Here is a 26,960-nt window from a genome sequence, read left to right on the forward strand (position 1 = left end):
AAATGCCCAGCTTAAGTTACAGTAACTTACAAGACGCTGCCTCTGCATACTGCTGTAACGTGCGGCACCTCAAATAAACAAACCAAACGCCCTGTCTTCTTTTCCAGGCTTTAGATCCAAATGTTGCCACCTTCAAATCAACAGCCATTCATACCCTTCCTCGGTACACCAGTATATGTTACAATCTGCCTCATGCATAATATTAAATATTGTTTTTTAATTTTTCTTATCCTTAAACTCTCATTACAGGTACTGTCCAAAAGAAAATGTGATTAATTCTTAGCTTCTCCTGGTTTACACAGCTCACACAACCTGTCTGCTGGTATTGGTATCTGGGCTCTTTGGGGCAATATTCAATCGAAAATTATGTTTAATTTATTCCCTTTGTGTGACTCTAAAGCAACATTGTGTTGTTAAATATGAAAGAATCGCCTGTGGCCACCTTACACAGTTGCTAGGATGTGATTGTTCAGAACTGATATGCTGTGATTTTTTGACTTCTCTGAATAAAGGAAGGTGGATTTAAGAACAGCAACGTGGCTGCTTTCCATTCAGATCTGAACACGAATACTGTATACTCACTGTGACACTTCATTGTTAATGTGAATTGCACCTGTACTTCTTGGGATAGTCACGACTGTGAAAAAAGGGTGTGTTATGTCCTCACCTATATATTATTTTGTCAGAAAGCAAAGCTGCCTATGGAGTGACTGACTGCAGCTATGAACCCAGTTGTTGTTGTTTTTTTTTTTGTTAAAGTTATAACAAATATCTAATTGTGGTTCAAGCACTGGGTCGCAAGGGAAGTTATGACCTATAATCTAACCCAGGGATTTTATAACATTCTCCCAGAAGACCTCCATTATTGCACAATCACCAACCATGTGGAAAGAGGTGCCGAGAACAAGTCAACAGTAATCGTGTTAGAAAATACGACAAGAATGATGTACTGTATATCCAATTTATCTGGTTTATGAGTTCAGTGGAAGTTGTGATTGGTTTAACTGAAAGAACAAATACTCTAAGCCAGCTGGTAGAGAACAGGAAAAGGGAAGAAGGAGAAGGAATAAATCCTGTAGCATGAAATTAGCCTTCATGATGGAACTTTTGCTAAGCTTTATATACTGTGAGCTGATTTTGTAGGTAGGGTAGAGGTCCACCGAGTGAAACCAACTAGACACAAAGTGAAAATGTGGATTTGTCCTCTCAGTGATGACTCAGATGGACTGATGTGTGATTGTTACAGCACTTTGGGGAAAAGCAGGCCTTTCCAAATCCTTTGTCACTTCACATATACAGTATTTACCAACGCACTTTCTTGGCCTCCCACTGCATTTTCCTCACCAAGTACTGTATTGTTAAAGAGGATCAGGAACCCCACCATAGGACTGAAGGTTGTGATATTAAAAGCTGTACTCCAGCAGAGCATACTGTAAATTACTCTCAAATCAGTAATGCAGACATTATGGGAGGTGCGTATACACAATGACATGATTAAGAACATCAGCATGTCTGGGGAAACTTATTTTGCCATTCAAAGTGACTCTTCAGGTTATTCACCAGTCATTCACAAGTACTTTTACTAAACTTTACCATGTATTATATCAAGGCATAAAAGTAGGGAATTAAAATGGTATCTTCAACTAGTTGTACAAGAAGAAATAATAAGAGAATAAAAAAAAAAAAAAGGCTTTATTTCAACTGTTTATTAAGGAATATAGCAGGCACATGAGTACAGAAAATGTGTGCACTAACAACTCAGCTGTCATTGCCAGAAATTCCACAGCAAAGTAATTTAATATCACTCCAGATTGAAAATCAAATTCTAATCCAGCAAAAGACAACAGGAGGAAAAGCATATAGAAAAACACTCTTGAAATGCTCAATTCTACAGTAAAAAATATCCACCTGATAACCACACGTCCATCCTGCTACAGTTCACAGATGTCAAACAAGCAAAACAAAGATTCAGCCCTTAGACCAGAGCAGCAGGATTTCAAAGCCTCACTGTACCAATACATCACTGTGCAGCAAAATGCTTGGTATGACCAGAAAACAAGCTGAACAGAGAAACTATCACACAGTTGTTACCTGAATTTATATATATATATCTTTTTCTATTTAAAGCTCCAACACCTGGCAACTTGTTTCTAGGTTTTTATAATTGTGTGCACGACCTAAAACCATGATTAGTGTTCAAGCTTAAGGACAAGGAATACAAACAATAAGCACAATTTAAATCCCCTCCTTCCCTTGTCTACTTCTAAACTGTCAAGGAAAAACATATTGATCCCTCAATTTGGACATGTTGTTAGATTGTGGAGGTGTTTGGTCTGAATGACAGTTAATAAAACTTTACTCTGGAGAGTACCAACACACAGTCTGCTGATTGTTGACTGAACTGTGTGGATCTGTGTGCCTCAAGTGTAGGATGGAACATGTGGCAGAACTCTGTCACCTTTGGTTTGTCACATCATGTGAACATGGAAAAAAACAAATCATTAAGAAAATATAATCTGACATGTTTAAATTCTAAAGAAATTACATTTACTAGCTCAAATGTTAAATGGGGAATACAAACCACTCACACGGCACTGAAAATAGTGTTTAAAGTCAGTTTAATTTATCGCGGCACTTTGTACAGTGCCACAACAAATTATGTTTATAAAGTTAGAAAAATGCAGGCACACACGGGACTATATTGACATTGGTTCCTTAAGGCTGGAGCAAAACATATTTAAATCTTACCAGCTAGCCCGACACATCCAAATGAACTACAATTATTACTGGATTTAAAATAAGGCAGTTGATTTTGCATAGTTGATACTTCCAGTACAGAATGTCATTTTCCATAAACATTACAGAGGGAAATATCAGAGATCCTAGTAGTGTTACTATTAAATTAGTTAAAATTCAAAATAATCAAAAACCTCTTGGAATCATTTCTAATGACTGAAATCCACTCCCTTTGTTCACCTAAAGACGAAAGAACAAAATGCAAAACTACGTAGATAACACTTAGTCCAGTTGATTTCCCTATATCTGCATTCTTCAGAGAAATGGGACAGTTCCAGCCTCAAGCACATTTGAATGTATGGAATAAAAACAAGGCAGTGTATAATAGGTCAAACAGACAAGCTGTATGAAAAGATAGTACAAATATGTTAACACCTTTTTGTTTTGATAGAACAACAAACTCAATCTATATAACAACTCATTGGTCAGTATTCTGTGTACTTTAAATCTAGATGCTATCCATGGCTTTAAACTCGCTCAGGGCCTGCACAGGGTTAACATGCTTCTTTTGTGAGGATCTCTTGACTCTGTTGGTTTGGCCATCATCCTGCTTCTCTCTCTTCACCAGAGGCTTCTTCTCAGGAGCTTTCATCCTCCAGGAGACAGCTGGCATATTGAGGGCCTCCATGCCTTTGTTCTTCTGGTACTTAGTAGATGCAACATAAGACGCTTTGACAGTGGACACCACTGCGTTCATCAGGTTCTTTGCTGCCTGAATGAGGGACATGGCACTGTCCAGCTAAACATGAAGAGATGTGAGAAAACATCAGAGAAACAGTTAGCCTTATAGGAGAGTACCACGTTGTTGCTTTTAAATTTGCATCATTTTGAATTAACGTTTAACTGTACCTGTCACTCTGATGCCCGTCACATTTTATACTAAATGTTTTGTTTTGTCGAGACTCAAGTGTTTGTAGTGTAGCATTAACACCCTTCCTAAACTTGTCTGGCATGCAACAGATGTGAGGAATTTGAGAATAAGGAAAAAGGTCACACTAATTTAATCTCCACAATTTAATAGGCTCAGAGACACTAGTGACACTTGACTAGAAGTGTTGAAAGACTACTCAGCCCTACAGAAAGGTGGAAGGAATCATTATTTCCTGCACCCACAGGTGATGTATTTTTATTTAATTGACTGGTAAATAAGTGGTTAATTAATGCTCAAAGGAGTTTGTAAACAGTGGCCCTGTACAGTGTTATCCTAACTAGTTTAGGAATTAGGAAAATTTGGGTACGATCCATTGTAGCACAAAAGCTTTTTTCATGTTATCTTTTTAGGAGATACAGTCTAAAACATATACCACAAACTATGGTGAAGAGAATCTGTGAAATAACTAATTACGACCAACAGCCATTTAGTCTTAGTATTTTTGATTTATTTTTCTGGCTAGGAATCAAAGGTACTCTGAAGATTTCACAATAAACAAACCTCTCTATTTACAATCATTTCACACACAATACAGCATTGGTGCTTTTGAAAGACACTGCATTTCCTGTCTCACTCAAACCTGCACTGTTTGCATCTGATTTTAGCATTTTTACTCTCCTCTTTCATTGGCACTTTGCTACCTTTCCCATTTTGTTATGTGACAGCTTTATACCAAAAGGGATTCGATTCATTATTTTCCCCAATATTCTACAATAAAACATACCCCAGAGTGTGAAAGTGAAAAATACATGTGACATTTTTTCAAATGTATTAAAAATGTACATCACATGTCACATGTATTCACAGTGTTTGCTTTATACTGTACTTTGTTGAAGCACCAATTACAGCCTCAAATCTTTTTGAGTATGATGCTACAAGCTTGACACACTTATTTTTAGGCAGTTTCTCCAGTTCTTCTTTGCAGTACCACTCAAGCTCCACCAGGTTGGATTTGGAGAGTCGGGGCACAGCCATTTTCAGATCTCTCCAGGTTCAAGTCTGGGCTCTGGCTGGGAGGTCATTTACAAAGTTGTCCCGTAGCCACTCCTTTGTTATCTTGGCTGTGTGCTTAGGGTCGTTGTCCTACTGAAAGAGGAACCATTGCCCCAGTCTGAGGTACAGAGTGCTCTGGAACAGGTTTTCATCAAAGATGTCACTGTACATTGCTGAATTAATCTTTCCTTTGATCCTGACTCGTCTGTTCCAGTTCCTGCTGCTGAAAAACATCCCCACAGCATGATGCTGCCACCACCATGGTTCACTCTAGGGATGGTACTGGCCAGGCGCTGAGCAGTGCGCCTGGTGTACTCCAGACATTCAGGTCAAAGAGTTCAATCTTTGCTTCTTTAGACAAGAAAATCTTCTTTCTCATGGTCTGAGAATCCTTCAGATGCATTTTGGCAAACTTTGACTGAGGAGTGGTTTCTGTCCGGCAACTCTACCATACAGGCCTGATTGGTGAAGTGCTGCAGAGATTGATGACTTAGATTTTGTTTGCTTGCCTTGTTCCTCACTTGTAAGTCGCTTTGGATAAAAGCGTCTGCTAAATGACTAAATGTAAATGTAAATGTTCCTATGGAACGTTTTCCTCTATCCACAGAGAAATGCTGCAGCTATTTCAGAGTGACCATCAGGTTCTTGGTCACCTCCCTGACTAAGGCCCTTCTCTGATCACAGTTCGGCCAGATGCCCGTTCTAGGAATAGTCCTGGTAATTCCAAACTTCTACCATTTGCGGATGATGTAGCACCGTGCTCATTGGGACCTTCAATGCTACAGAATTTTTTTTTCTGTACCCTTCCCCAGATCTGTGCCTCTATACGATCCTGTCTCTGAGGTCTACAGACAATTCCTTGGACTTCATGGCTTGGTTTGTGCTCTGACATGTACTGTTAACTGTGGGACCTTATACAGACAGGTGTATGCCTTTCCAAATCATCTTCAATCAACTGAATTTGGTGGACTCCAAATGGGTTCTAGAAACATCTTCAGTTTAATCAGTGGAAACAGGATGCACCAGAGCTCAATTTTGAGCATGAGAAACACTGTGAATACTTATGTACATGTGATTTTTTTTTTAATTTTAAATAAAATTGTAAAAATTTCAAGAAACATTTTTCACTATGCCATTTTGGAGTATTTTTTGTTGCATTTTGAGAAAAACAATGAATTTTATCCATTTTGGAACAAGGCTGAAGCATAACAAAATGTGGAAAAAGTTAAGCGCTGTGAATACTTTCTGGATGCACTGTACATTACTGCAGCCAACTTCTACGACATTTGTAAAAAGTTTACTGAACAGTTATGCAGTTTTGATTTTAAGTGTTCTATAACTTATAGTTCCTGTGGGAACTAAAAACTTACCCCAGAGACAACCAGCTCTCCTCCCAGGTTCTGAACCTCAGCCTTGACTTTGCTGCAGATGTTGAGCTGGTGGCAATACAAGGCAATACGCTGCAGGTAAGCGAGCAGGTCCTGCTTACAGGTCGAGTCAGGGCACTAGGAGAGAGAAAGTGCAATTCAATCAGCTTTTAATCATTATATACTACTTGTAAGGCTACCTGCTTGCAAGTGGTAAAATGAATCAGTTGTAACTAATTACTTTGTTGGCACTAGACAAACTGAATATTTGTCTGAATTTGATCTGACACTTTATCAAGATGAGTTAGTAGCTGTTTGACAGGTAAAGTAGACACCCACATTAGGGACATGCTCAGAGCAAAAATGACAGGCACACGCCCACATCCTGGTAGATTGATAACTCATCTTCACAGGGTTAAGCACGATCAAATCACACGAAATGCAAATTCTGTTAGGAGGCAAACACTGCTGTCAATCTATTATATTTAGATGGTGGTAATAATCTTGTGTGAAGTCTTTCTGGAAGGAAACCTACTTGATTGTGAGTGTGAAAAGAAGCACTGCATTTTCATCAAACAATCAGTTTAAATAATAAAAAAAATGAATCTGTTTTGTTTTGTTTAATGTGAAAATAGTATGTGAGGAAAAAGTTTGTGAACTGTCCATCATGATAATTTAAACTGACTTTAGGTGTGAAAGTGCAGATAAACAGCCCAGGGCTATAAAAGGGCAACAGGCTTCAATAAATACAATACATACTGAGGGAGAACCTTCAACAGCGACAACCAAACCTTTGTCAATGAATATTTACAAAAAATGTTTAAAAAATGTTGATTACAGATAAGTCACTTTTTAGGTTTTAACATAACTAAACTAACTATACCTATGAAACTTCCAGACTGACCATATGAGTGAGCAGTACAGGAGAAAATACTGGCAAAAACACCAGTATTTGCAGGTTTTTGGCTTTCTTAGTCGGAGTCCGTTGGTAGAGGTTAACTGAGTGCAGGGAAAAGGTGAAAGGGAGCTAACAGCAGCCAATCTTTTAATTGATGGATTCGCTGCAGGAAGGATTTGGCCAGATCACTGCTGTAGTGTTTAAGTGTGCAATGTGTTTACATATGTCTAGATGAAATGAAGAGGCAATTTGGCTATGAATGAGCAAATAACAAAGTCAATATGACATTTTCATTTGTCAACTATGGTTATAACTATTAATGTACAGTAATGAGCAGAAGGTGAGGAAATCCCTATGTTCTTTTCTCAGCACAAATAAGGGAAGAGGAAACAGCTTTTAAATGATGCTGTTTTGGAGACTTCAAACAGAGAAGAACTTATGATGCGTCTAATCCTGCTGAGTGCGTCGGTATCCCTGGTGGGAGTATAGAGCACTTTGAGGACTTGCTTCCAGACATACAGCCATCTATGCATGTATTAACGTGCTACCCTATACAAGAAAACTGTATTCATTCATACAGTGTACAAAAGACTGATAGGAGACGGTTACTCAGACAGTTACTAAGACAACAAAATATATTATTTCACCACAGAGAAAGAAAAATACCCTATCAGCATAGAAGGACAAACTAAAAGTTCACACAAATAACAAATCCATTACAGTAATGTTTGGTCTTATGGAGAACACTGTAGATGGCCTAAGATAATATTAATAAAATTAGCTAACTATTCTCTCTCAACATCAGCTATTCTTAAATTATTGACAGATGAGCTAAATATAGAGGAGACATGTTAGTGTTGACATTGTATTAAAGAAGGCTATGGAAGATGAGGATGAGGGGCAAAGAGAGCTGGAGGGGGTGATCAACATACAGTAGAGGACACCTACATTGCTAAGAGACTGAAGAATACGAGAGAGATGGGGGGTTAAAGAAAAGAGGGGGGAAAAAACTAACAGAAAATAAGTAGCCAGAGACAAAGACAAGGATAAAGACTGAGCCAGAGGGGGAACAGTATGGTGTAGTAAATAAGGGGGAGAAATCCAACTGGGCAAAAGGGACGTAGACAGGAAGATTCAACTGCAGTAGGGAGGGGGTATAAGTAAGTAACTGTGTGTGTGTAGACACACACATGCAACAGCAAAGACCTGGGATGAGGCTGAATGCAGGAGCCATGCTAATGAGGGTTTGGAAGTATTCAGATGGCTGAGAGCAGAGTACTGTGAAAGCATCACTTGTGCTCATACACAGCTCAGCTGCTGGCTTCACCCAGCACTCAGGAAACTCTGCAAGACTGCTCTGACATGTGAATACATAAGTCGCACAGAGGAAAGATAAGAACACCTCAGATTATTTTGGTATTAAAAATTAAAGCCCTGCGTGAGATTAACTTTGATTGCATTCACATTTTCATCATTATTTTAAAGATTAAAGCGGTTAACTGACTGAACCACTGTGCTATATTCATAATTCCAGAAGTATCAATAACTATCTCACATTTCCCCAAGAAACCTTTGAGGTTTCTCCTTTTATATTTAAATGTATAAATGGGCAATAATGCAAATAACAAGCAGCATATATAACAGTGATGTATTTGTTCAATTTACATGTTAAATTATCTGGAGGTTTTAAAAAATACCATAACCTGACAGTCAGGCTGAAAATCACATCTGGCCACACAACTCAAACTACTCATTTCCATCTGACAGAACTAAATTTGCTCTTGTGTGAAAAAGCAAAGAATCATCACTCTTGTTCCACTGAGTGATGCCACCCTATAATAGTTGCTTTAACCATTAGAGTCATCATTCTAGGGAAAAAATAATAATTTTTTTTTCGTCTGGTCTGAGTGCTGCTATAAAACCCCTCGATCCATAGAATGGAGCGTCCTCCTTTTCCACATGCTGTGTGTCCAGTTATGGACAGGAACAGTTAACCTTGCTTAGTCAGCTACTACTGACTGATGTCAAAGTAGCAAGATGACCGCCAGACTTCATCATACAACTGGGCAAGTCAAAAGGTGTCATTACCTATTAAAAGGACACAGCAGAACAGGTAGAAAGAGAGAGTCGGTGACTCTCGAGTTGTTGTTCCTGTCTCTATACTTCAGTTAACTTTATATTATGATTAATATTTATTTATAACATATTCTGCTTTCTAATGTGCTAAAGCTTTTCATCCACAGAGTAACTACACATTATACGCATTAGCTTAATTGTTTTAGCACAATGCAAACAAAAGCAAAAATCTTTTTTTACCTTAACAACCCAGAAAAAATAAAAAGGAAATGAGACAACAAGAATGACAGAGCAGAATGTTAAACAAAAGCATCTGACCGTGCTACGTGCTGGGTAATGTCCATGATATAACTGATGATCAGGAAGGTCAGCTCCTATCATTGGAAATGCCATGCAGTTCCACTTCTATTATACAGAACAGAGGCAGAGCCACTGTGCTTGCTGACGCCCAGTGCTGACCTTTCAGGACGCATCACCCAGAGGAAATGCCAATTTCCAATATTTACTTACACGGCAGCATTCTAATGTGGTTCTGCTGGTAACCAGTTGGGGTGCCTGCTACAGAAGAACCTTCATTCAGGCAGGCTTAACTATATGGTGGTGTGGCTACAATGGAAGAAAACAAATCTAAACCCTTATGCCAGCCAGCATGTTTCACCTGACATATACAATCTTTACCAAGGGGAGAAAAAAATCTGACATTTCTGTGCTTGTGTGTAAAAGGTTGTGGATAATTAACTGTGCTTAAGAGACCTTCAGGACAACAAGCCTACAGGCAATATACAACTCAAGGCCTGCATAGTGAATAACCCCAACCTCGGGCAGCAGAAACAATCATGGAAGGCGGGATCCCTGTACATCCCTGTGAAGTATGTCTCACCAGCAGACAGAAGTGGCTGGACAAACCTGGACTGAAACATACCACAGAAGCACTAATCACAGCAGCACAGGAACAGGTTCTAAGCACAAGATCAGTCGAGGCTGTGGTTTACCACATTAGGTAGGACTCCAGATGCAGGGTGTGCAAAGATGCCCCTGAGATAACCCAGCATGTAAAAACAGGCTGTAAGATGCTAGCATGAAGAGTGTACATGGAAACACCAAGTGAGCGGCACTGTTTATGGTAACATCTGAGCTTAGTATGTGGTGTGAGTTCCAAGGTCAAAATGCAATACTTCCAAACCTCCAAACATAGTTGATAAAGGACAGGATATGATCCTTTTTGACAAACTGGAAATAGCTAACTGACCAGACATAGTGGTGGAAAAGAAGAAGGAGCAATCCTAAGCATTAGCAACATCCATCAGGAAGTAGAAAAATGAAAGGCAATGGTGTTCCACGTGGTAATCAAAACACTCTGCACTCCCAAAGTGGGAGTGTGTCTGTGGCAACATTTAAGAAGATACGGAAACCAAGGTTAAGTAAGAGACTAGGCACCATCTAATAATAAGGTTATGCAATGATTGTCAATCATGGCAATAAGAATAACAAAAAAATGAATATTGTGATTAAAACTGTGTGGAGTGAGTGCTTCAAAAACACAGAAAGAAAAATATATTTTTTTTTTATTGTAACAAAGTATAATACAAGTTCATATTTGTGTACTGTATATTAGATTACAATCCCAGCCAAATATAAATTTGCCATTGGCTAACAATATCATCAAGATCAATTTTATGAAGATACCTAGATCTCTTCTGGGCACCATATTTGCATCAGGCCAATTTAATCACACTGGCAGTGGGAAATGTTAATGTGACACTGAAGCAAAGTCTGTGTATGACAAGAGAAGATCAAGCTGAACAAACCAAAAAGATAGATTTTATAGTTAACAACAGAAACCAATTAAATGGCTTTCATTAATTTTTTAATCTTGATGCTCAACCTGTCATTTCAGTGCATTACTTTTTAGGTAAGATTGATACTTTTGCACAACTGCTACAGAATAGGTACAGTAAGTGCAAACAGCCATACTACAACATTTACACGTAAATGTTGACATTCAGATATTGACTTTTGTTGTTACAGGATAAAAGATTCACATTCAGAATTTTTTCTATCAAGGCATTCTCCACGTTTAGAGAACTCATTTACTAAATAACTTTTTATTACTCTCAATTAATACCATGTGAAGCTCCTTCAAAGAGTTCTCTGGTTACAAAAGGTGGTGCTTTAAAGGTCAAACATCAGACTGACAAAAGCATTAAAATATTGAACTATGGCTTTCTAAAAAGAAAAAATAAGTGGATACATTTTCTCAACCAGGATTTATTAATACAAACTAAATAAATAAAAAGAGGTCTGGGCATCACCTGGTCAGACTTAACTGTAGTTGGCTGATGGCTCACCCCTGAACTGCTGAGCTGAGAATTTGTGGGGTCTCTGGGTGATTCTGCTTCTCCACTGCAGTAGGTAATTTACAACCCTTTCTGCTGTAAAGTGTCTAGGGCCAGAACCAGGATTAGAATGTGACCAGCAACAGAGGCTATGGATCACCATAAATTTCCACTGACTGAATGCAAATTGGAAAAGTACACTACGTATGTCAGTATACATCATGAGAATAAAGCTTGTGCAACATACACACATAAAGTGCATGCCCATTCTCTAAATATGCAAGCCTTGTTTTATGAGCATGTGTTTGTATGGTGAGAAGGCAAGAAGCAGGAATTTATGGGATACATAGTGACTAACACATTTGCATTATAAATCTCAATTACACAGCATTATTTGTTTACCAGCCCGCTCAGATGGAATTCTCATAAGGTGCCCTGCAGAAGAGGGTCATAAATTCTTAATAAACTGCAGTGCAGACCTTTGTACGGCACTGACCTACATCCTGCAGCTCATCTCGGCACTACACTCATTTCTTTAAACTTTAATAAGGTTCTATTACACATATTTAACAGTTTTTCAGAATCTTAAAACTAGACCATGTGCATGTGGGCATTTCTTTTGAAAGCAACATGCACACATCAAAATATAGCATGACACAATCTTTAATGAAGGACAATGTGGGGTGAAATGCTAGGAAATCAGCGTCAGACCATCTGTCGATATGTTTTATATAAGGAAGCTCTCATAGGCCTTCCAGGCCAGAGGCATATAGTGATTAATAAGCCTAGGTTAATAAGCAGTTCCACCATTGCTTTTGCTCCATCTATCTGCCAGCACGTGTGCATCTTGGAGGTGCTTCACTTAACTATTGCCGTTGAAGTTGAAGACCATTCCAATATACCATGCTTTTGCTGTGAGTGGGCTCATGGCATTTCCTGTTCTGTTACGAATTTGGGCCTATATATACACACCACTTGCAAAAATAAATAAATAAAAATGCCACCTGGCAATTATACTGCTAATTAAAGAGGAAACATTTTTAATGAATTCATTTCTCAGGAGGGATGCTCCTCTCTCCACACCAGTGTGCTACCCCTTTTTTCTACCACTTCTATCTCTCCATCATTCTCCACCCTTCTACCCCTCATCCAACCCTGGAAGCTATGAATGATGTGTTACGGGTGAATGTTCCCTGGTCCGTTAGTGTTTTGGCCCTGTTGACAGAGAAAGGCTAAGAGAGACAGCTGGATGAGTTCACAGGCTGGAGGGGTCCTCATTCTTGGCAAAGACTTCTGTTCCTACAGCCAAAGCTCTTCATTTATTCATACTTTGAGTGCTTCAAAACCTAAAATCCCCTAATAGTATATACACACAAATATATGCACACTCAGAAAAGGAGATAAAATCAAGTGCATACAAACAGTTGAGAATAGAAGACTAACACAGTCACCCAAACCGAACAAATCCATACACAGGTATCTGCAGAGAGGTAGGTCAGTCATCAGACATGTTCGTAAGTATGCATACACACACATGCTGTATGCACAATTGTACACCTGCACAGTTGCCCATCTGTTTTCTTTGGGGGATAACACTGTTTTCATTAAAGTGAATAAGCATTTCCAAACGTGGCAGTGAGGCATAAAAAAGTCACTTTCCAGAACGGCTTATTCCTTATTCATGATTCAAATGCAATTAGGTCAATACAGGTAAGACTTTTACTTTGTGATAGACATGGACCTGCAGTATTAGGGATCTTAAGGCGCCTTAAATAAAATATCAGATGTGCAGGAGAGGAGCTCATTAAGTCTGACTGATCTGCTGGAAGCTAAATGCAGATCTTTCCAGCATGTCCAGCCATAACTGAAACGCCCAGTTGTGCAAAAAGCTGACAGAAGAGTGTGTCTGTGTGTGTGTGTGTGTGTATACCTAATAAAGTGACCAGTGAGTGTATATGCATCAACTATTGTACTCTTTTTTTCCCCTTCTATTTTAGACATGCCAATCAAGTATTAACCACTATATTGTGTTGGGAAGATCTGGTAACCGAGAGACCTTATATAACTATGCTGTAAACTATTTTCAAATGATCTTATAATGGCCAATGCAAAGCATTAAAAAATGTGATGTATTAAGCCCTAAACCTTAAATTTAAAGAACTTAATATTTAAAAGTGAGGAGTTAGACTACCAACAATATATTTGGCAATCTCACCAAAACCAACAACTTATGAAACTGACAATCTTATCAAAATTAAAACCTAAAAGCAAACATTTAAAGTGTCTTCCTCAGCAACTGTAACTTAAGAGACAAAGGGGAAAAACTTCACATCTACACTACAAAAGCAAGCATCGCTTTTATGGGTTTGGACTTTAAATTTGAAGTCCAAATTTCAAATTGCACACACACACGCACAGGCAGCAAGTCACTGCCTAAAAGACTGCATATGAATAAGTTGGTGGATAAATCATCTACAGTGTCTCCCTGAGGAGCGGTACAGTGCAAGTACTTAAGTGAAATATGTGGCCATGGATAATTGGATGTGTGTTTCCCTGTGTCAAGGACCATAGTCTCTAAAGAAAGGGATAGATGTGATGGGATGATAGAATTTGGTATTAGGAAGTGAAAGATGGATGGACAAGATAGGTAGACAGTGTTTGCTCCTGAAAGAAACAGGTGAAGACTGGTTGAGTAGTGTTGCAGAAATAACACGAATTATACCAGTTTATAATGTCTAAGGGGCTCTGCTGTGTGAGCCTTTTAATTGGATTTGATACTAAAAATACAAATATGAAAAAAATCTAATCTAATAAAAAGCAGTTACACAAGTAATTGCAGTGACAAATGTTTGCCTTTTAAGACAAATACGTTTGCCTATTATTCTGAGTTTTAAGCACACAGACAGTGCTGTTAAAAAAGACACAAAGAAGAGCTCTAAAGATGTAGCCTTTTTTTTCAAACTCAGTGTGTGCACTACAGCACACAGCAATGGCAGTGCCTTCAGGTACACAGATGAGTATAATGGGCTGTGTAATTGGGATACAAAAAGTTTTCTTCAACTCTTATTTGAACTTGTAAACTGTACAGAAAAGAAATTCACGCCTTCATAAATAGTGACGTAAACTTCTGAAGTCATTTATTGATTATATCAATGATAAAATTAACCTCTTATTGAGAATGTAACTTGTGCTGGCAGGATTAAATCCAAATCTAGTTATGTATTTATAAGCCCTCATATTCTAGCAAAGTAAACAAATAAATAATAATAATTATAAATAAATTAATATTGGAGCCGATTTACAGTAAACATTACTTATTGTTCACTAAAACAATGTAATGTTCCCTGTCTTAGATTTTTTTTTTTTTTGGTTGCCATGGCATTTAAATGTATGTCAAAGTTTATGCTACGTTTTGCTACACAACGAACTGAGTCATTTACTTTCTGCTGCTACATCTGCTGCCAGTTTATCAGGCTTTGAGGGACTATGTGGCAAAGAGGGACCTGCAGACAGACAACTATGACAAGATGGGGGACTATTAACCTCAGCTGGATGTTGACAATTATTTCTCAAAGTAAATCAATGTGTAATTATTGTAGGTTTTGGCACCTTTATCACTATCTATGAGAACCCTAACCACTCAACTTTTTTTGTTAAACAACCACAACTTCCTGCTAATAGCGGTGCTGAGGTTGGCAGTCCACTGCCCTTGTCCGTCACAGGTTTTCTTGTGGCGTTACTATAATTCTAACTACACATTGGAGCCACTAGCACAAAGAAGGTTCAGAAATAACTTACAGGGTCAGCAATGGTGCGGCCCAGCTTGTCCATTCTTGATCCTGCTTCGGCAATTTTCTTAGCAGCACTGATTACATCAGATGTATTCTTCAGTGGTCCTTTACCCCTGGTGAGAAAAAATTAACAGATCAGTCAACATCTATCGCAGCCTCACTGAATATGCAGGGGCAGCATCTCGGTTGTGTGGCTGTATTTTTTTCTTCAAATCACAGACAGGCGAGGGCAGAAAAGCATGACTTATGGGAACAGTTTAGGGAGTTACAGAAATGCATGTGTATGCTGATGCATACATTATTCTAAACGCAAGACACATTAACCTCTGAGGCACCACATGACAGTGAGACAGTTAGAAGTGAGAATGTTAATGTATTAAATGCAGACACCCAGTCTTCACTCTCAGTGCAGGGATCAAAATGGGATCATGTACTATCACACTCATGCACAACTTATTTAAAAAAAGAGGTGTCTCTTTTCTGTAGTTCTAGAATATAAAAAATTATTAAAGATGTATTGGTAATGTGCATTTAAAAAGACTGCCTGCAATATCACTCAGGAATTCAGGAGAAATGCTGCTTCAACAGACAATTATATTACAGCCATTTGGGTTTAATCACAACAGGATTTCACTTCATCTATTAGGTTCCCTTTTGTTCAAGCAGCTTTGAAGGTATATTAGAGGGCAGAAATATCAGCTGTCTTTATAAACATAACCACAATAACTCTTTATTTGAAAATGTTACTAAAGCTATGGGATTAAGAAGAAAAGTCAAAAAATTATTATTATACATTCCAGTTTTAAGGCATCGGTCATAACACATCCATCTTTGACCGTTCAGAAAAACAAAGTCAGATCCAACATAGGTCAGCACAGCCCTGACCTGACCCACTGTAAAGCTTGTCAGCAATTTGCAGTATTTTTTCCTGCTCCCACAAGGGACTCTGGGACACAGTTGGCAAGAGCCACAAATTGGATTCAAAGCTGCGATCTCCAGGCTAAAAAATGAGCCATCCAACCCAGAACAGATGGAATTTTGTGTTCTGTTCTCTCGCTTCCTTTTCCCTCCCCTCAACATTTACAACCCTTCCCCTCTCTTGTTCTCCCTTTTCTGCTCTGGTGTACAGCAAGTCAGCGTCCTAGTGGAAGGGGCAACACGTCAGAGCACATACTGGAAGCTCCCTGGGGACAAGCCAAACTCTGGAGACAGAGCTTGAGGCATCGCGATGGGTTCTGAGATAAAAAGTCAGCATGAAGTGATTTTAATAAAGTGTTAGTAGTATAATAAGATGCAGTAGTTTTCCCCCCCAATATAAAAACATATTTCTTGTAAATAGCAACCACTGAGTTATCCCTAACCACTGATTTCTGTCGTATCTCTTACTTTAGCCCCAAGAAACATGGCGCCAGCTGCTAAATTTCCCTCATGTTTGGCACTGCCTTAGTATTCAAGTGACAACTGAGAAGAGCACAAGGAGGCCACAGAAGTGGACAAAAGAACTACTGACAAAGCACACTTCTGTACGATTTTCATAGTTGATTTATATAGTATTCCAGGTTCAGTGACAGCTGCATGCCTCCAGATGGGTGTGAGCCACGTTGGGCTGAGTACTCCACAGCACGGAATACTCCAAGACAGGTGGCTCCCAAATATGTTGATGTTTCCAAGCCACACATGCCTTATTCATGAGAACCACCACACAGCCATGAGCAATGCAGAAGTCAACTGGAATTTCTCTCAGTCTCTGCAGATTTGTCAGGTAAAAGGTCCAGATCAATTACCTCATGGCAGGGCTTTGTGCCAGCTCAAGGTTGAAGGGGCAATAATTTGGGCAGAGGCTGAATTAGTCAGCAACTGACCTTCACTGTGCTACTGCTGCATGTGAGAGACATTATACAAAGATATATGTGAGGCAGACAATCAATGTGTTCACTCAGACACATTTACTAGAATATACAGACTACAAGCTAAAGTGTGAGAGTGCCAAAAGACAGATGTCACAAAACTAAGCTGTAGTATTAGACCTTTTATTAAAAATCTCTCAGACTAAATGCACCATTAACACCACCAATACAAGTTATACCCACCACTTTACTTTGTCTTGCTTTGTTGTTTTCAAATGGGTGCGTCCAACAAAATCTATTTAAACTATATTTAATTTAGCTTAAAAAAACTGAACAAAGAAGTGAAGGCCAATCACGTATATGCTCATAACAGTATGTTTGCTAGTTTGCATCTTTTTGCCTCTCTCTCTCTCTCTCTCTCAATTACTTGCTTTTTAATGTAGAACTATGAGAATGAATATATATATATATATATATATATATATATATATATATATATATATATATATATATTAACATGGATATAAATATGTCACTAAAATCAATAACATTTGAGGCCATCTAGTGTGGATGGCACTCTCAGATGGAAGCCATGTCATTTGCATTTAATTTACATTTATGTTTACAGTGGATGCAATGTCAAAGTAAGCAATAATTTTTGTTAGTCTTCTGGATGAATAAGGAGCAAATAATAAACAGCAGAATTCTATAAAACCTCAACCAATTTGGGTGTGTTATTACATTGAACTCTCCAGTTTTGTATTTCTTCAGCCAAAGAGACCAGATATTTGAACCCTTTAAAACATAAGGACAGAGAAGCAGTACTTCTTAAATCCAGGCAGTTAAAATGTCCCCTCACATTCTCCACACATTCAAATCCAATTATATGTTGTGGGCTACACAAGTATGCAGAGATAGAAACAACATCCAAGAAAATTTCAATATCACGTATGTATGTATGTCTTTGAAGTTCACACTACTCCTGATTTCTTCAAAAGTAGAGAAGTTGCCTTTTTACAACTTGGTGTACCATCAAAATGAAGCTGTTATTTTAATGTAAAATGTTACATTTTCCTATTCAGTTTTTAAAGACTATAAAATGATTATTAATTGTCAATATAGTGGGCTCTAAATACAGGTAACTGCTTCGAATTCTTATCTTTAATAAACAGACTACAAAAATATGACTGGCATTAATCATGAATCAAAAAGACAATTTAAAATGTACAGTTATACTACAAACCAGTCATTTAGCTGTATTCTCATGCCAGAAAAAAATCTGCTATTACACAATGGGCCATCATTTGCTAGGGAGAAATGGCTCCGGGTGACAGCCAAGCTGTTACTCCAAACTCACCTAGTGAAGTCTGTCATCTCCATCATGATCATGCACATCTGCTTAGCCAACACAATGATGTCATTGCCGCTGTCATCCCACTTGGACACCTCAGCATCCAGCTTACTCTTTTCCTCCTGGAAACTAGCCACCTGTTCTGCAATCTTTGCCTTCTGCTCCTGGGGCAACTGGGCCATGATAGCCTGAAGGAGGAATTATAGAAAGCACAGAGAATTAGTGCACTCGACCTTAACATAATGTTGCACAAGTCATTTGCGTGTTTCTAGAGAATTTATTTTTTTTGTTTTACATCTTCCTTTTCCACTGATGAGCAAGAGTTTTCTTCCAAGGCAAGAACATGTTATATATCATCTAATAAAAGCCAAAATCCTGAACCTTCATCTCATATTCACCATACAATCTATTGTCGAATGTATGTATGTATGTGTACACACACACACACACACATCAACATTTGTTGACACAAGGAATATAAAAACATGCCCGCACACAGTCACTCACTTGCCACTTTGTTTACTCACTTAGACCCGCTTGGCACAATTTGGCAGATCTGTCATGAACTTTTACAAGCTTATCATTTTTCAGTTTTTGTTGAAATTGTCAAAAAGATAAAAATTCTACTATATGTTTTTAATTGAGGTCATGGCGGGGGTAGAGCACTGAAATACATTTTTTATATTATTATTATTATTATTGTACATTAATAAATAACAGTTCCTATAAAGTAATACTACTACATTGTATACTAGTGTGAGTGTGGCACTATGGCTACTTGCGTGTGTGTTATCAATCCTACATCTCACAACCAATTATTTTTATATTTTATATATTTGGATTAATTAAATATATAAAGAGATTTTCTTTCACATCAAACAGACGTTCCATTGATCAGTGAAATAAAAATCCAAAATAATCTATTAGTTCTCAATATGGTTCATAGCCACTAAGTAATGTAACATCTCCTGCAAAAATATACATTTACTTGCCTATGGTCACTGAAGATGATCAATACAAGAGTATATGTTCTGCTGTACAGTATCATGTGCAAATGTGTTGGTACCTTATTGTATCCATCCTCTTGAGTTGGATGGTTAAATGGCAGCTTTCAAACATGCAATCTTACATTCAGTAAATGAGCTTGTGAGGCCGATGGGCAGACAGTTAAGAGCAGGAAATCAAATATCATTGCAAGAGCATTCATTCCATTACTGGTAAATAGGTCTTTCTCCCTAGAGGCACATAAGCTTCCATAAAGCTGTTGAAGGAGTGCAAAGATGAAAGCCCCTAACCTAACAAACAGAGTTATGCTGTGAGTCTCTAATGTTTTGGTAAGTGTGAACCTAAAATGGACAAAGCCTGTTTGTCAAAGGAGCAGAAGCAACTATAACAGCAAAACATCATAAGAGGTGCATAAGTAAAAAAAAAAAAACAACAAAACTTATACTTGGGTCACATTCCCTACACAGTTAAGTCAACTGTGTATAAGAAGGTGGAGTGCTCCAAAAGAACTGTATTGACTGGGATAGCATTAACATGAGAATACTATACAAAGGAGCACAAATGATCTATTATGTGCATTATGACAAATAAATTACACATTGTACAGTTACTTTCAAAACTACAGCCTTATGAATGACATATCAAAATGCTCCTCTGAATATGTAATATTCTGCAAGGTAAGGTTACATTTCTACTTAATTTATTTAATATTACTTTATTATTAATTTAAATAACTTGGGTGGCAATATTCAACTCAACTACTGAAGCATAGACCACCTTTAACCATTTTTAAGTATGCCTCATGGCTGTGAGGCACTAATCAATGCAATCTCACATCGGAAATCTAAAGAACATAAATATGTGTACTTTCATTATGCATATTTCCTAATTCCCATTAAGTAGTACTGATTCCACTTGACAACATAAATGTTTTCAGGAATAGGAGGTCTCATACTACCACAAGCAATGTTCAACTTACCCGTGCACTCTGGCCAGCAATAAGCTGATCATCCTCCGTCTGCACACTGGTCCTGCTGCGCACATCAAAGTCCTCAGTCTCAAAGTCAGAGTCGTCCAACTCCTCTGGAGTCTGTAATAGAACAAGAGAGTACAAGAGAGAATGATATAAGGCAAAAAAGGAGAGGCAGAAAAGAACCAGATGTACAGAGAAGGGAGAAGCAACAAAAGGGTAAAAAAGAACAACACAAGAAACATTGTTAGATTTGAGTGGAGATATAATATAATATTATCTTATATATAAAATAATATTGCCATGCTACAGACTTTTGAGTACTATAAAATAACCTTGTGCTTAATATCTATGACAAATGCTTTGACGCTGTTGGCCAGAGTAGTGTCAGATGAATACCTTCTGTCCCATAGCTTGCTACAAGAAACTGTAAACGCTAAATGAATTTGTAAATCAAGTGTAATGTGCTGCCTGTGCATTCCAAGGGGGGGGAAACAAAGTATGTGCAGTTATTAAACATATTGGGAGCAAAACCCTTCAGAGTCCCATCTGTTGCTGCTATCAGTAGAAAGGCAGGTGACGCATGACTTGTGTTCTTCGGGAGTGTCATTACCTCATCTCCAATCCTTCACTTCCTCTGTAGCTTTGAATGCTAACAAGCCACTAGCTATTCACTATTCATCATCAATATTAACATTCAAAAACATTTCTATCTCAACAGGTCATGCTTAAGGCAAAATACAATACTGCCTGTCAGGAAAATGTATTTGGTGGTGATATGGACACAGGGAAGATGATGTGGAGAGATAAAGGTGCATTATCATGCCTGTGCCGCTTCTTGTGCTTATCCAGCTGTCTCAATACCTCCCTTCTGTAATGGATTTGGAGCCTCACATCTAAAAATAGCTGAAGGTCTCTGAACACCCTTACACTGCTGTATGGAATGTAGAGACGCTCTTGTTCTCAAGGGAATAAGGGTATGGTTTGAGATACAAAGCTGTAGTGACTCACAGGCATCTCTTTCAACCAGACAATGCTGTTCAGTGGGGCAGAGATATCACCTGCTGTGGCCTGTGCAACAGATAACCTGTGAATGTGGGAGGCTCCAAAATGATAGCTCACAGTGGGCACCCAATGGGAAACTATAGCCTGCAGTGTAACAGAAAATGGTTTTGTCGACGTTTTTTCTCCCATGCTGTAACAAAAACATTTATCAGTATTTAAAGTTGTAATGTGCTACTGCTTAACGAGTATGTGAAAGCTGAAATACTCAGCAACACCTGTATGACTTATTATACGTATAGTATAGTATGAGGTATTTGAGGTATTCTTTAACAGATGCTATCTGATGTGTGATAATTAGGAGTGGACAAGGAGACAGCTAAAGTTACAATATTGCAGCAAGACTAGAATCTAATCTTGTATTTTTGCATGCTGTGGTCCAGCAGTAAAATCTAATACTTTTTTTGTTTTTTTGGTACAATTTGCTTACAGCTTCTGAGACAGTTTAATTGTGAAAGGTATATTCTCCAATGTCGCTCTAGGATAGCCTAAGAGGTCAGTCTGCCTGTTAAATATCCAAGTGGTGTCCACCATATGCTGCCTGTGCACTACTTACAAAGGTTAAAGACTTGCTCATCTGAAGAAGCCCCAACCATGCACTTGTCTGTTCTGATTTAAGAATATGCCATTGTGTAGCACATGCATGTGAGAATTTATAGAAAGAAGCCTAGAGAGAGAGAGTGTGTGTGTGTGTGTGTGTGTGTGTGTGTGTGTGTGTGTGTACATGCCCTCTAGAGAAGTTGTCTCATAGTCCTCTCAAGCTGATTTGCAATATCACAAGCCTTTAGACTCAGAGTTGAGCAAACCTAGTTTTGCAGGCTCTCCAACTGCACCACTAAAGGACAGCTCATCCAAACAAAGGGTTACTCTATAAAGAAATTAATGTTTTTATACACTTGCCTAACCTCATTACAAACAATGACAATTAAGCTTGAGGAGAGCACTGTGAAGACGCAGCTGGAAATTTCATAACTACCCAACTAAGCAGCTGAGCCATTTCCTGCTAAATAACACCACAACACTTTTGAATACCTCAAGAAACCCTGCCATGACTTACCCTGCCAAGCCATGCTGAGGAACTTGATACATTTTCTTTTTAGATAACGAATAAAATCTGTGTTGGATCACATCACTATCTCCTGCTTTTAGTTAATAGCAGAACAAATTAAACAGATTAATTTTAAGTAATCAAGACTTCTCATAAATCCTGTTATTTTTAACTCACATGCCCATCTATAAACACCCACCCACCAGGTGGTGTTCAGCCAGCCCCAAAGGCCCCATGTTAACAGTTTAATCAATCCAGATAACAAGAGTGGAGCTGGGGCAGATGGAAATTGAATACAGTTCTCTGACTTGCATTGCAGCTAAAATGCTAATTAAAACCTCCATCTTAAATTAATTGCTTTTTGTAATTCAAATATTGCATAATGGTCCCACTCTCATTTGTTGTCTTTGTCTGAGCAGCATTATTAATGAGAGCCCAAGCACCACTGTCAACACAAACTGTGATGTCAACACTAATGACTACAATTCAACAGACTGAAGTGTTAAAATTAGTGGAAGATAGCAAAACACAGCCCAAAAGCTGTACCTTAACGTATTTGGGGAAAAATAGTTTGTAAACAAATCAACTTCCATCTTAATACATACAACTTTTATTTAACAGTTTTAACTAGCTATCCATTTCTCTTTACAGCTTGAGTGGTTTTTGTTGTCAGTCAATTAGATAACACTTGAATAGTAGTGGTACAACTACCATATAGTACTGCTCAAGCAAAATCCATTAACTCACAGACAACTAGGGCTGTTGTTACACTACACTGCAAGTTTGGTAAATTATGTCAGATCTTGGCTCAGACAAGTTAATCAATGGCTTCAAACAGTGTATGTACACAGTTTCTCCCATACCATTAAAAGTAACATTTGGTAGACAGACAAAAAAACGAGACAGATATAGATATAAAGGAAAGGACAGAACAGGAATGACAATATTCTACCATCACAATACTGATTTTCACCCTGCCATGAGCTTAAAACCCGTGTTTATGCTGAGAAGTGGAAAACAGTGTTAACTTACTCTGATCATTAGGACAGCCTTGCGAATGTCGCGAATACCATCATACACCAGGCGGGATGCATCAATGAACTCATTTTCATCCACAGGTTGTGAAGGGTTTGCACTCAAGGCCTCCACTGCAGACTCCACTTGCTCTGTAAACCGCGGCATGACTAAAGGAAAATCAGATGAAGGGTGGGAAAATAGAAAGACAAGTCATTACAAATCTTAAGTGTAGCATATAGTAAATATTTGGTAAAAGAAATAAAGAAACAAAGTGTGTGAAATGTGTTTCATAAACCAACTGTATTAGAACCACCCCCAACACAAAACCAACACAAACCCAATAGGTTTGTGAAAGCAACAGCCCCAATGTCAGAATTTACATGTATCAGTTATGGAAAGCTACTCAACATAAAACACCACATAGTACTGATAATGCTATGTTTGTTATTATTAGCTATGAAACCCCTTAAAAGTTATAGTTTGTTAATATAACAAACAAAAATTAAAATAAAAAACTAAAAAAACTAAACTAAAAACAGCCACCTCTACATAGTTAAAAGGAAGGTTTGGCAAATGAGATGCTTCACTGTTGTTCTCCCTATGTACTGGCTTATTAGGCTGTGAGAAATTGATAGAACAAAATGCTGAAAGGTACTGTTCCTAGATTTGGCCTGTGTTTTGCCCTTTCGGCCTTCATGCAAGAGGAACAAATGTTAAGAGGCAAATATGGAGGCAGAGCTGTAGCAAGACTGAGGAAAACACACACACAAAAAAGAAAAGGGCTAACAAAATTTAGGCCTATAGAGTTTCTCGTTTTCTTCTTCTTTTTCCCCTCAGTGGCACATTGGCACAATGTTCTACCAGGTCTATCACAATATGTACAAAACAGAAACAAAAACAAGTTTTGTAAGTAAGTGCCAAGGTAGGGACTATTTTCACACTGTTGAATATTTTATATTTTGTCAGTCACCTCATTAAGACAGGGTTGATTTTTTTATTCTCCTACTGTGTCATGCTTTGAATTTGTAATGTAATTATCACTTATTTTTGAATCAATGACAAAAAAACTATGGACTTTCAGTTAGAAAAATAGATGTAATCAAAATCTTAATAACCTGCTAGCCGCACTCAAAGTTTTCCCATGAAAAGCAAATTCTTGCCTGAACTGAACCATTAATGATTGCCTGCATTAGTTACAGATGAGTGTATGGCAAAACAGAATATTTACATTTATCCATTCAATCCATTTATTGTGAACAGGACACTGGAAATCTTACGAAGATTTACAAAAAACAGCCAACTGTCTTGAGAGCTCTCTCTCAGCTACTCTCCCATTTGCTTACATATAGCAGAAGCACAGCTTCCACCCGTTGCTGTGCTATATTATCATCGGTCATTGACTGATATAACTTTGGTTAAGATATTCTGGGCTACCGATTAGTGCTTGGTGTGCAGATCAGTAGTGTCAGTGACTAAAAAAAGACTCAAAAAACAGAAAATACTATTTTTGGGTTATTAAACAGTTTCCATCTGGGATTAATAAAGTTTTTTGAATCCCAAATCATTATGTAATTTTGTTTCAGTGGTACCTGTGTCAGTGAGGAGCTTGGTGGCCTCCAAGACCTTCTCTGTATAGACTCCGGGTTCGTAATTGTCCATTTCAGAAGTGACTACGTGGACAACTCTGGCTGCTCGGCCTCGAATAGCCCCAGCAGTGCGATCCAAACCATCAACATCTTTCTCCTGCAGAGCGATGACACACTTATTCACATCCTCCAGGATGTGGTTCTCTGGGGAAATAAAACAATGATGTAGTTAGTAGTGCATATTTTTTTACTAGTCAAACACATTGCTCCAAAAATGCCATCAGCTTGCCTGGATGCAAAGAGAGTTATGTGGATGTTTAACTTATAACTGTATTTTCTTAACTTGTTCATATGAGGTGCCTGAAAAAAAAATGTGTGCGCTTTAACACATTTGACTGGATGTCAATTTCAGACATAGTTGTGCTGATGATTCAGTGCTTTAATCTGTAGAGCCCAATCAACCTTGGCTCTCACTTGAAAGACTAATACCACAGACACTTTACAGCTGTTTCTTGTTCTTAGTCTTAAAAGTAGCTGTCTACCAATAAACAGTTAAGCCTACAAATCCTGACCATTACAACATGTATATATATTTTTTGTCCTACATGGTAATGACATGTAAATAAATACCTACCAGATACAGAAAGGAAGTCATCAATGGATGTTATATCATCAACAGCATCGGTGAGGACACGGACCTGTTTCTCCCACTGCTCCTTGAACAAATCCATATTGTCCTGGGCCACCTTACTGTTGGGCTTGGCAGCAAGGGCTAACGCTGCATTAATCACCTGTAATCATCCAATTACAGCCATTAAAGCTCCATTACAGCATAGCCCTCAGCCACAACATTAGCATAGGTTGATTGCATGAAGCTCCCCACTTCCCCACTTCAATGTTGGGATTGCAGCATGAAGCCAATTCATTCCTGGGAGTGATTATAGACATAGCGTGTTTGAAGGATTGAATGGAATAAAACTAATAGCTGCTTGTTTTGGGGAGAGAAACATCTGTGGGTATCAAAGCTCAGGATGAATGGGAGTCATTAGGAGGAGATTAAAAGGAATAGTTAGCTGGCATGACTCAGAGGTATAGGGACTAGTGGCAAGCATGGTACAGTGTATATATTTAAAAAAAAAAAAAAAAAGAGGCCTCAAAGGGTCAACCAGAAACCTAAGGTGAGGTGTTTTGATCTATGGTATTTCGTTTAGTTAAGTTATATTTTTAAAGTATATTAAAGGCAGAGCAGCTTGACTTGTCTCATGGACAATTTCTTCCATATACAGTAGCATACAGTGGCTTCAGAACGTATTCAAACCTTGTCACCTTTTGTTTTTTGTTTCTTGTATTATTTTTGTTGTTATTCTTCTTGCTAATCCCTTACAGAAGGATTGAAGACTGAAGTTCTTTGCAGAGATGGGAAAACATGTTGGAAAGACAACCATCTCCACTGCAAGAAGCATATACCCTTGATAATGCTGGAGTGGCTTCAGGACTCTCAAGTCTCTAACCCTTCCTCAAGAAGGATCTGTCAGTAGGATAAACCACTCAAATTTGTGTGTGCATAGCTTGTAGAGACTTACCCAAAAGTTAATGAATTTTCAAACATGTCAAAAATCACTTTTTCACCATCATTGTAGATTATTTAGTGTTGATTGATTAGCAATTTTGTCCATTAAAAGATAAATTTAGAAAGACATGAATTAAGTAAGGAGATTACTATAATTGCCATGTAGAAAGATGTTTTCTGTTAACATCTAATAGTACTTTAATCTCTTCTTTAATCTCTTTTCATGACCAAAATCTAGCTACTGGGGATAGTTGGTGCATAGGTTGCACTGGGCCAACTATCCAGGTGGGGGTCATGCATGGATGCATTTTGAGAA

At 38.1% G+C, this 26,960-nt stretch overlaps 1 protein-coding gene across 1 annotated transcript in view; it reads right to left on the minus strand.

The window, feature by feature from the left end:
- Positions 1-1,691: 1,691 nt before the first annotated feature.
- The window catches only part of ctnna1 (catenin (cadherin-associated protein), alpha 1), a 60,480-nt gene continuing 35,211 nt past the window's right edge, over positions 1,692-26,960 (minus strand). Inside the window, exons 11-18 of the mRNA XM_026358621.1 lie at positions 25,709-25,865; positions 25,078-25,278; positions 23,504-23,655; positions 20,371-20,481; positions 18,393-18,574; positions 15,196-15,301; positions 6,091-6,225; positions 1,692-3,535 (exon numbers count right to left, since the gene is read on the minus strand). Of these exons, the coding sequence (XP_026214406.1) occupies positions 3,245-3,535; positions 6,091-6,225; positions 15,196-15,301; positions 18,393-18,574; positions 20,371-20,481; positions 23,504-23,655; positions 25,078-25,278; positions 25,709-25,865 (1,335 nt within the window). The 3' untranslated portion in view covers positions 1,692-3,244. The remainder of the gene's footprint in view (positions 3,536-6,090; positions 6,226-15,195; positions 15,302-18,392; positions 18,575-20,370; positions 20,482-23,503; positions 23,656-25,077; positions 25,279-25,708; positions 25,866-26,960) is intronic.

This window comes from Anabas testudineus, chromosome 10 (genome assembly GCF_900324465.2).
Source record: "Anabas testudineus chromosome 10, fAnaTes1.2, whole genome shotgun sequence".
Classification (NCBI taxonomy): Eukaryota; Metazoa; Chordata; class Actinopteri; order Anabantiformes; family Anabantidae; genus Anabas; species Anabas testudineus.